This window comes from Mangifera indica, unplaced genomic scaffold (assembly GCF_011075055.1).
Source record: "Mangifera indica cultivar Alphonso unplaced genomic scaffold, CATAS_Mindica_2.1 Un_0030, whole genome shotgun sequence".
In the NCBI taxonomy this organism is placed as follows: domain Eukaryota; kingdom Viridiplantae; phylum Streptophyta; class Magnoliopsida; order Sapindales; family Anacardiaceae; genus Mangifera; species Mangifera indica.
In genome coordinates, this window is record NW_025401122.1 from 244,805 (window position 1) to 256,582 (window position 11,778).

The following is an 11,778-nucleotide window of genomic DNA, read 5'->3' on the forward strand; positions in this document are numbered from 1 at the left end:
ATTAATAGTTCAATCTAACAAAATCGTTAATATAATATTTTAAACCTTAAGAATAATATATCATTAATTACATATTTTTTATAATATTTAAATAAGATAATAAAATATTTTTTAATTATTAAAATTAATTACTAACTTTCATATACAAGTGAAAAATATATTTTTAAATACAAAAATTTATTGTTTGATGAAACCTTAAGTGAAAAATAATTATTTGGTTATCTGGCATTTGCAACTGTCGCTGTTAAAGCTCCTGTATCAAAAGAATGGGCCCTTTTCTCAGTTTCAAACGTTATTTTAAAAGCCAGACTGATGTCAGAGATTCAAAATCATTTTAACTTCTCAACCGTTGGATAAACAAACCCATTTTGCCATAACGCTAACATCATGAAGTTGTATGACCAAAAACGATTTTAAATTATTAATTAGGCCAAATGACTATTTGTTATTTGATATTAATCCAATTTTTTATCCCTTAATTACTGAATGTTTAAATATTTATTTATTTATTAAATTTTATTGATATTATAAATAAAATTATTATTTAATAAAAACATTTACAAAAAACATAAATTCATCATCTTTTTCTCAAATTTAAAAATTAACCATTTTTTTTGTACTTAAAGTTAAAAAAATAATTATTTCCCTTTTAAGGTTTATATTTTCTCCTTTGTCACTTCTTTAATGACCAGAGCCAACTAACCAAAGGTCGACCAATGATTCATAAGCACGACATTAACCGATAATTCATCCTTATCCAAAAGATGGATGAAAAAAAGTTAATCGATTTCAATCGCCAAAGAAACAACAAAAGAAAAAATACAAACCCTAAAAAAAAAAAATCATTTTTTAAACTTTAAATAGAAAAAAATTATTAATTTTTAGATCTTAAAAGAAAAATACGATAAATTTATAATTTTTCTTAAATATTTATATTAAATAACAATTTTATCGTTAATAATAATAATAATAAAATTTAATAAATAGATAAATATTTAGATTTTCGATAATTAATGACTAAAAAATTAGGTTTACATCAACCCCTTGAGTGAAAAATAATTATTTAACATATTAATTATGACATATTAATATCATCGATTCAACCATCTCCGTTGCCATGGGAATAATTAAACTCTACTAATTTTACCAACTCCAAAATCTGCTCGGGTTAATATTCAATTTTAAGTCTGAAATCTTTCGATGGAGCGCGATGAATCACACATAAATAGAAGCTTCCGAAAATCCCTTGCTCCGTAGGGCCCTTCATTTCTCACAAAAATTGAGCAATCACCCCTCTTCCTCGCCGTCTCATTCTCCACTATAGTTTATCTCGTATACACAAGCAGCTTTATCCCTAATGGCAGCTCATTTGTAATCTTTGTGTGCGGTGTGTAGAAATATTAGTATTACAACAAAACCCAATTTGAGCTACAATACCACCATGCTACCTCTTAAAGAAAGAGACGAATGAAGCAAAAAAAAAAAGATGATAGTGAAACTCCGGATCCTCCGATCCCTCCACCAATTTGGCAATACCAGAAAAAAAAAAAAAGATTGGTTCGAGCGGCAGTTCCGGAAATTTATCAGACAACACTAATATTGATCATCTCCAACCAAAAACTGCCTCCTATCAATCCACGCGCATGATTTCAACATAGGGAGATACAGAGTAAGACAAGACCATAAAATTTAGTCTGAATAACTACAATGTATCAACCAGCCAGCCTCTCTCCCCGTTCAACTCTTATGAGGAAGAGAAAAAAAATATCACAAGATACTAAACTACAGGGTATTCGGTTTTACCATTAAATACCACATCTTCTCTACCAGCTCATTAACTGCTATATTTTTCATAATCTATGCAGACATCCTAATCTCCAATCTTTCCGTCTACCCTGCAGATATTAAGCCTTCCAAAATTGAAGGCATGTAGAGTCGATCTCCAATACCGCTTCAGTACTTACCACACATGCAAAATTGAATAATATACAGGCTGTTGCCTTCCACACTAGAAAAGATTCAAGAAAACAGCAGGTCTTGTTTACCGCACAAGATTGAACAATATAGCAGGCCACTGCTTCCTGTACAAACTATATGAAAGAAGAACAGTGAAACTCCTGGTCCGGTTCCTCCCAGGAATCTCACAGAAGATTTAAGAATCAGAAGGCTGTACAAAAACTGCCTCAAATTGAAATTCTCCAATCAATTGACTTGAGTAGAAATTTTATGACCGACTTATAGAATTCCTCAAAAAACAGTGTATAATTCAGTCTTCATGGCTTGGTTTTCACCATCAGGGGACATTTGGCATAAGTGAATTCTTGGGTGCAGAAAATCTGTTGAAAAACCAACTCTGAAGCATGTTTGATAATTATATCAAGATCTCTGGACAATAGCCAAGCCTACATGACCACCAAACCGCTACTTGATTGTGGGCTTAAAGTTCTTGCAATCACACCTGATTACCCTATTTAATAAAGTACACACTAGCTGAAGCTTGGCTTGAAGAGATAACATTCTTTTGAAGTAACATTTTGGCAGCCTCTAGTCCAGCACCAGTAGCCAGTGACTAGTTTCACTATGAAGCTGTGTGGACATCACCAGAGAAGAAGACTAGCGTAGACATTTTTACAGTCTTAGATCTACCTCATACTTCCAAGTTTTAATGTTAAGCAACACAGGAGGGTTCTTCATTAATCTCTTAAGACTCTAATAGACAATTGTGGTTTTCAAAGATTTTCAGTATAAGTGGTTAACATGACAATTAGATAGGATGAGAAACGCTACACATCTTAAATAGTATCCCAAAATTTTCATCCCAGTGATGATGTCCTATATGGTAATGCTATATCGCTTACCATACTAGCCCATTATTCAATGTCATATCAAACGGATATCCTATATGGTAATACTATATCACTTACTACAATCAAAGCTAGATTGAATCTGTGCCAACTTGCCCAACTAGATGTTCGGCTCGATTCGAACTAAATTCAAGCTGGAGTTTCAACTTGATAGCTTAGTTCGAAGTCCCCTATGGTGTTACTGTTCATCACGATGATAAAACTATTTATCCCAGCAACAATCCTTTGACGATATTTTCGATCAGCTCGAATTTGAGGTGGTCATTATGGATTCAAGCTTTGAGCTCAAGCTAGCCCATGTTCAGGCTCAGCTCAATTCAAATCCAAGTCTACCTGCTTTAGCTCAGAATTGAATATCATATAAAATTATACATCACTTGAGATGATAAATTTGGGACATTATTGAGACATGTAGTATTAATCCCCGCCAGAATAGCTTTTTTTAAGGCCTAAGCAATAATAATGGAAGATGAGCCATAAACCTGTTTGTTTTTCTATATAGTTGGTTTCCTGATAAAAAGAAGAGAATTAGATGCACTGGCTTATCCTAACGACAAGTTAAAAACAAGAACAAATTGTAAATTGACAATGACGACATAACATCTCAAGATTCAATACAAATACAGCAATTAGAAGAAACACAGGATATCTGAATTAACCAGAGAATAAAGATTCATCGATTTCGATATCTATTTTCTCATCATCATCATACTTATCTTTCCTTGGTGGAGCAGGAGGTGCGTATACCCTCGGCGGTCCTCTCCCTTTCTTCTTGTTTCGCGGCCTCGCCTAATAAATAAACCAAAACAAACTATATTCATCATGTAAAAATAACAAAATTCACCAATTCATCGGACGGTCACAAACACTTCTTACATTGCCAAAGGAGTGATTGAAACGCTTTCCTTTGGCCGTCTTCTTATCGCCACGACCACTGTACACTGAATCATTTGACAAATTTTTAGGGCAAAGTTATCAGTCATTACACTTAAAAGAGGTAAAGAGAATTGGCGGTTAATAGTTACTGACCGATGGGGATTGAAGGAGAAGGAGTGAAACAGAGCGAAACTGAGCGAGCTGAGGAGCTGAGAGGAGTGCCGAGAGCTTGAGATTGAGAAGAGGAAATGCGAGATTTAGGTGTCAGAGGTAGAGCTCCAAGTATGAGTGTCGCCATGGGTTCGCTTTAATTTTTTAAAGATAAGATGAGGTTGGTTGGCTCCAACACTTATACTACGGATTTTTTGGTCAAGCCCAAATATTTAGGCCAATATTAGGCTTAAATATCCCAATAAAGCACATGATTTAGGAATTTTAAAGATTGTACCTAAAAATAATGTAAGGTATATCCCGTAAAAAGCTCTTTATTATTGGGCTTGACCCAAAAAGTATTCATCAAACCCACAATCAGACCCAAACATACAACCAATTAATTTTAGATGGGTTTGTTCAATGTTTTTAGAACCAGATCAGACACTGACTCGGTGAGAGATTGATCTAACAATCCATTTGACTAAAAATTATATGCATTTCGCGTATTGGTATGTTAAAGGTAAATTACTACCCCTTTTACACATAAAACTCTTACATTTATGCCAGTGTATTCACTCTGTCTTTGTATGAAATTTTTACACTTATTTACCCTATTTAAAGGCTATGCCAAATCAATTTTATACTCAAAATTTTATACTATTCACAAATAAATACTCCAAGTGCTCCAAGTATGAGTGTCGTCATGGGTCGACTTTAATTCGACCTCAAAAACTTTTTGAAGATAAGATGAGGTTGGTTGGCTCCAACACTGGTATCTGCTTTTATACTACTTATTTTTCAATCCGACCCAAATATAAAGGCCGACATTTGGCCCAAAATCCCAATAAGAGATATAACCTAGGAATTTTGAAGATTGTACTTATAAATAATGTAAGGCACATCCAGTAAGAAACTCTTGATTGTTGGGCTTGGCTCAAAAAGTATCCATCAAATCCACAATCAGAGCCTAACGTATAAACCAATTGATTTTAGATGGGTTTATTCAATATTTTCAAAATCAGATCAGACACTGACTTGGTGAGGGTTGATCTAACAATCTATTTGACTAAAGATTTTATGCATTTCGCGTATTGGTAGGTCAAAGGTAAATTACTACCTCTTTTACGTATAAAATTCTTACATTTATGCGAGTGTATTCACTCTGTCTTAGTATGAAATTTTTACACTTATTTGCCTTATTTAAAGGCTATGCCAAATCAATTCTATACTTAAGATTTTATACTATTCACATATAAATACTCTAAGTGCTTCAAGTATGAATGTTGCCATAGGTCGGCTTCAATTTGGCCTCAGAAACTTTTTAGAGATAAGATGAGGTTGTCTGGCTCCAACACTAGTATCTGCTTTTATATTACGGATTTTTTGGCCCAACCCAAATATATAGGTCGATATTTTGGACCAAATATCCCAATAAGAGATATGACCTAGGAATTTTAAAGATTGTACTTATAAATAATGTAAGGTGCATCTAGTAAGAAGCTCTTGATTGTTGGGCTTGACTCAAAATGTATCCATCAAACCCACAATCAGACCCCAACATATAAACCAATTGATTTTAGATGGGTTTGTTCAATCTTTTTAGAACCAGATTGGATACTGACTCGGTGAGGGGTTGATCTAACAATCTATTTGACTAAAGATTTTATGCATTTCGCGTATTGGTAGATTAAAGGTAAATTACTACCTCTTTTACGCATAAAATTCTTACATTTATGCGAGTGTATTCACTCTGTCTTAGTATGAAATTTTTACACTTATTTGCCTCGTTTAAAGGTTATGCCAAATCAATTCTATACTCAAGATTTTACACTATTCACATATAAATACTCTAAGTGCTCCAAGTATAAGTGTCGCCATGGGTCGGCTTCAATTCGGCCTTAAAAACTTTTTGAAGATAAGATGAGGTTAGTTGGCTCCAACACTAGTATCTGTTTTTACTCTACGAATTTTTTGGCCAAACCCAAATATTTAGGTCGATATTTTGGCCCAAATATCGCAATAACAGATATGGCCTAGGAATTTTGAAGATTGTACTTATAAATAATGTAAGGTGCATCTAGTAAGAAACTCTTGATTGTTGGGCTTGGCTCAAAATGTATCCATCAAACCCACAATTAGACCTCAACATATAAACCAATTGATTTTAGATAGGTTTGTTCAATGTTTTCAGAACGAGATTGGACATTGACTTGGTGAGGGGTTGATCTAACAATCTATTTGACTAAAAATTTTATGCATTTCGCGTATTGGTAGGTTAAAGGTAAATTACTACCTTTTTTACGCATAAAATTCTTACATTTATGCGAGTGTATTCACTCTGTCTTAGTATGAAAATTTTACACTTATTTGCCCTATTTAAAAGCTATGCCAAGTCAATTTTATACTCAAGATTTTATACTATTCACATATAAATACTCTAAGTGCTGCAAGTATGAATATTGCCATGGGTCGGCTTCAATTCGGCCTCAGAAACTTTTTGAAGATAAGATGAGGTTGGTTGGCTCTAACACTAGTATCTGCTTTTATATTACGGATTTTTCGGCCCAACCCAAATATATAAGTCGATATTTTGGACCAAATATCCCAATAAGAGATATGACCTAGGAATTTTGAAGATTGTACTTACAAATAATGTAAGGTGCATCTAGTAAGAACTCTTGATTGTTGGGCTTGACTCAAAATGTATCCATCAAACCCACAATTAGACCCCAACATATAAACCAATTGATTTTAGATGGGTTTGTTCAACATTTTTAGACCTAGATCGGACACTGACTCGGTGAGGGGTTGATCTAACAATCTATTTGGCTAAAGATTTGATGCATTTCGCGTATTGGTAGATTAAAGGTAAATTACTACCTCTTTTACGTATAAAATTCTTACATTTATGCGAGTGTATTCACTCTGTCTTAGTATGAAATTTTTACACTTATTTGCCCTATTTAAAGGCTATGCCAAATGAATTCTATACTCAAGATTTTACACTATTCACATACAAATACTCCAAGTGCTCCAAGTACAAGTGTCGCCATGGGTCGGCTTCAATTCGACCTTAGAAACTTTTTGAAGATAAGATGAGGTTGGTTGGCTCCAACACTAGTATCTGCTTTTATATTACGGATTTTTTAGCCCAACCCAAATATATAGATCGATATTTTGGACCAAATATCCCAATAAGAGATATGACCTAGGAATTTTGAAGATTGTACTTACAAATAATGTAAGGTGCATCTAGTAAGAAGCTCTTGATTGTTGGGCTTGGCTCAAAATGTATCCATCAAACCCACAATTAGACCCCAACATATAAATCAATTGATTTTAGATGGGTTTGTTCAATATTTTCATAATCAGATTACACACTAACTCGATGAAGGGTTGATCTAATAATCCATTTGACTAAAGATTTTACGTATTTCACGTATTGGTAGGTTAAAGGTAAATTACTACCCCATTTACACATAAAATGTTTACATTTATGCAAGTGTATTCACTCTGTCTTAGTAGGAAATATTTACACTTATTTGCCCTATTTAAAGGCTATGCTAAATCAATTATATACTCAAGATTTTACACTATTCATATATAAATACTCTAAGTGCTCCAAGTATGAGTGTCGCCATGGGTCGGCTTTAATTCGGCCTCAAAAACTTTTTGAAGATAAGATGAGGTTGGTTGGCTCCAACACTGGTATCTACTTTTATACTACTGATTTTTCAACCCAACCCAAATATTTAGGCCGATATTTGGCCCAAATATCCCAATAAGAGATATGACCTAGGAATTTTGAAGACTGTACTTAGAAATAATGTAAAGTGCATCTAGTAAGAAACTCTTGATTGTTGGGCTTGGCTCAAAAAGTATCCATCAAACGCACAATCAGACCCCATCATATAAACCAATTGATTTTAGATGGGTTTGTTCAATATTTTCATAACCAAATCAGACATTGACTCAATGAGGGGTTGATCTAACAATACATTTGACTAAAGATTATACGCATCTTGTGTATTGGTATGTTAAAGGTAAATTACTACCTCTTTTACGCATAAAATTCTTATATTTATGCGAGTGTATTCACTCTATCTTAGTGTGAAATTTTTACACTTATTTGCCCTATTTAAACGCTATGCCAAATCAATTTTATACTCAAGATTTTATACTATTCACATATAAATACTCCTAGTGCTCCAAGTATGAGTGTCGCCATGGGTCGACTTCAATTCGGCCTCAGAAACTTTTTGAAGATAAGATGAGGTTGGTTGGCTCGAACACTGGTATTTGTTTTTATACTACAGATTTTTCGGCCCAACCCAAATATTTAGGCTGATATTTTGCCCAAATATCCTAATAACATATGAGCTAGGAATTTTGAAGACTGTTCTTAGAAATAATGTAAGGTGCATCTAGTAAGAAGCTCTTGATTGTTGGGCTTGGCTAAAAAGTTAACTATCAAACCTACAATCAGACCCCAACATATAAACCAATTGATTTTAGATGGATTTGTTCAATATTTTCAAAACCAAATCAGACAATGACTCGATTAGAAGTTGATGTAACAATCCATTTGACTAAAGATTTTACGCATTTCGCGTATTGGTATGGTAAAGGTAAATTACTACCCCATTTACTCATAAAATGTTTACATTTATGTAAGTGTATTCACTATGTCTTAGTATAAAATTTTTACACTTATTTGCACTATTTAAAGGCTATGCCAAATCAATTCTATACTCAAGATTTTATACTATTCACATATAAATACTACAAGTGCTCCAAAGTATGAGTGTCGCCATAGGTCGGCTTCAATTCGGCCTTAGAAACTTTTTGAAGATAAGATGAGGTTGGTTGCCTTTAATACTGGTATCTGCTTTTACACTAATGATTTTTCGGCCCGACCCAAATATTTAGGCCGATATTTAACCCAAATATCCCAATAAGAGATATGACTTAGTAATTTTGAAGACTGTTCTTAGAAATAATATAAGGTGCATCTAGTAAGACGCTCTTGATTATTGGGCTTGGCTCAAAAAGTATCCATCAAACCCATAATCAAACTCCAACATATAAACCAATTGATTTTAAATGGGTTTGTTCAATATTTTCATAACCAAATCAAACATTGACTCGATTAAGGGTTGATCTAACAATCCATTTGACTAAAGATTATACACATTTCGCGTATTGGTATGTTAAAGGTAAATTACTACCCCATTTACACATAAAACTCTTATATTTATGCGAGTGTATTCACTCTATCTTAGTATGAAATTTTTACACTTATTTGTCATATTTAAAGGTTATGTCAAATCAATTCTATACTCAAGATTTTATACTATTCACATATAAATACTCCAAGTGCTCCATGTATGAGTGTCACCATGGGTCGGTTTCAATTCGGCCTCAGAAACTTTTTATAGATAAGATGAGGTTGGTTGGCTCCAACACTGGTATCTACTATTATACTACTGATTTTTCAACCCGACCCAAATATTTAGGCCGACATTTCACCCAAAATCCCAATAAGAGATATGACCTAGGAATTTTGAAGATTATACTTATAAATAATATAAGGTGCATCTAGTAAGAAACTCTTGATTATTGGGCTTGGCTCAAAATGCATCCATCAAACCCACAATCAGACCCCAACATATAAATCAATTCATTTTAAATGGGTTTGTTCAATATTTTCAGAACCAGATTAAACACTAACTCGATGAGGGGTTGATCTAATAATCCATTTGACTAAAGATTTTACGTATTTAGCGTATTGGTAGGTTAAAGGTAAATTACTACCCCATTTACACATAAAATGTTTACATTTATGCAAGTGTATTCACTCTGTCTTAGTATGAAATTTTTACACTTATTTGTCATATTTAAAGGTTATGTCAAATCAATTCTATACTCAAGATTTTATACTATTCACATATAAATACTCCAAGTGCTCCATGTATGAGTGTCACCATGGGTCGGTTTCAATTCGGCCTCAGAAACTTTTTATAGATAAGATGAGGTTGGTTGGCTCCAACACTGGTATCTACTATTATACTACTGATTTTTCAACCCGACCCAAATATTTAGGCCGACATTTCACCCAAAATCCCAATAAGAGATATGACCTAGGAATTTTGAAGATTATACTTATAAATAATATAAGGTGCATCTAGTAAGAAACTCTTGATTGTTGGGCTTGGCTCAAAATGCATCCATCAAACCCACAATCAGACCCCAACATATAAATCAATTCATTTTAAATGGGTTTGTTCAATATTTTCAGAACCAGATTAAACACTAACTCGATGAGGGGTTGATCTAATAATCCATTTGACTAAAGATTTTACGCATTTAGCGTATTGGTAGGTTAAAGGTAAATTACTACCCCATTTACACATAAAATGTTTACATTTATGCAAGTGTATTCACTCTGTCTTAGTATGAAATTTTTACACTTATTTGTCATATTTAAAGGTTATGTCAAATCAATTCTATACTCAAGATTTTATACTATTCACATATAAATACTCCAAGTGCTCCAAGTATGAGTGTCGCCATGGATCGGCTTCAATTCGACCTCACAAACTTTTTGAAGATAAGATGAGGTTGGTTGGCTCCAAGACTGATATATGCTTTTATAGTACGAATTTTTCAACCTGACCCAAATATTTAGGCTGATATTTGACCCAAATATCCCAATAAGAGATATGACCTAGGAATTTTGAAGGATGTACTTAGCATTAATGTAAGGTGCATCTAGTAAGAAATTTTTGATTGTTGGGTTTGACTCAAAAAGTATCCATCCAACCCACAATCAGAGCCCAACGTATAAACCAATCGATTTTAGATAGGTTTGTTCAATATTTTCAGAACTAGATTGGACATTGACGCAGTGAGGGGTTGATCTAACAATCCATTTAACTAAAAATTATACGCATTTCGCGTACTGGTATGTTAAAGGTAAATTACTGCCTCATTTACACATAAAACTCTTACATTTATACAAGTGTATTCACTCTATCTTAGTATGAAATTTTTACACTTATTTGCCCTATTTAAAGGCTATGCCAAATTAATTCTATACTTAAGATTTTACACTATTCACATATAAATACTCCAAGTGCTCCAACTATGAGTGTCGCCATAGGTCGGCTTCAATTCGACCTCAGAAACTTTTTGAAGATAAGATGAGGTTGGTTGGCTCCAACACTGGTATCTGCTTTTATACTCCAAAATTTTCAACCTGACCCAAATATTTAGGCCGATATTTGGCCCAAATATCCCAATAAGAGATATGACCTAGAAGTTTTGAAGGTTGTACTTAGAAATAATGTAAGGTGCATCTAGTAAGAAACTCTTAATTGTTGGGCTTGGCCCAAAAAGTATCCATTAAACCCACAATCAGAGCCCAACATATAAACCAATTGATTTTAAATGGGTTTGTTCAATATTTTCAGAACCAGATCGGACACTGACTCGGTGAGGGGTTGATCTAACAATCTATTTGACTAAAGATTTTATGCATTTCGCGTATTGGTAGGTTAAAGGTAAATTACTACCCCTTTACACATAAAATTCTTACATTTATGTGAGTGTATGCACTCTGTCTTAGTAGAAAATTTTTACACTTATTTACCTTATTTAAAGGCTATGTCAAATCAATTCTACACTCAAGATTTTATACTATTCACATATAAATACTCCAAGTGCTCCAAGTATGAGTGTCGCCATGGGTCGGCTTCAATTCGACCTTAGAAACTTTTTGAAGATAAGATGAGGTTGGTTGGCTCCAACATTGGTATATGGTTTTACACTACGGATTTTTCAACCCGACCCAAATATTTAAGCCAATATTTGACCCAAAAATCCC

General features: G+C 33.6%; 1 protein-coding gene across 1 annotated transcript; it reads right to left on the bottom strand.

The window, feature by feature from the left end:
* Nucleotides 1-3,422: 3,422 nt before the first annotated feature.
* LOC123206263 (30S ribosomal protein S31, chloroplastic-like) lies at nucleotides 3,423-4,079 on the bottom strand. The gene is made up of 3 exons (XM_044623426.1): nucleotides 3,894-4,079; nucleotides 3,741-3,805; nucleotides 3,423-3,653 (listed from the first exon to the last, which is right to left on the bottom strand). The coding sequence occupies exons 1-3, from the start codon at nucleotides 4,036-4,038 to the stop codon at nucleotides 3,519-3,521; spliced, it is 345 nt and encodes a 114-aa protein (XP_044479361.1). The 5' UTR covers nucleotides 4,039-4,079; the 3' UTR covers nucleotides 3,423-3,518.
* Between the last annotated feature and the right edge of the window lie 7,699 nt (nucleotides 4,080-11,778).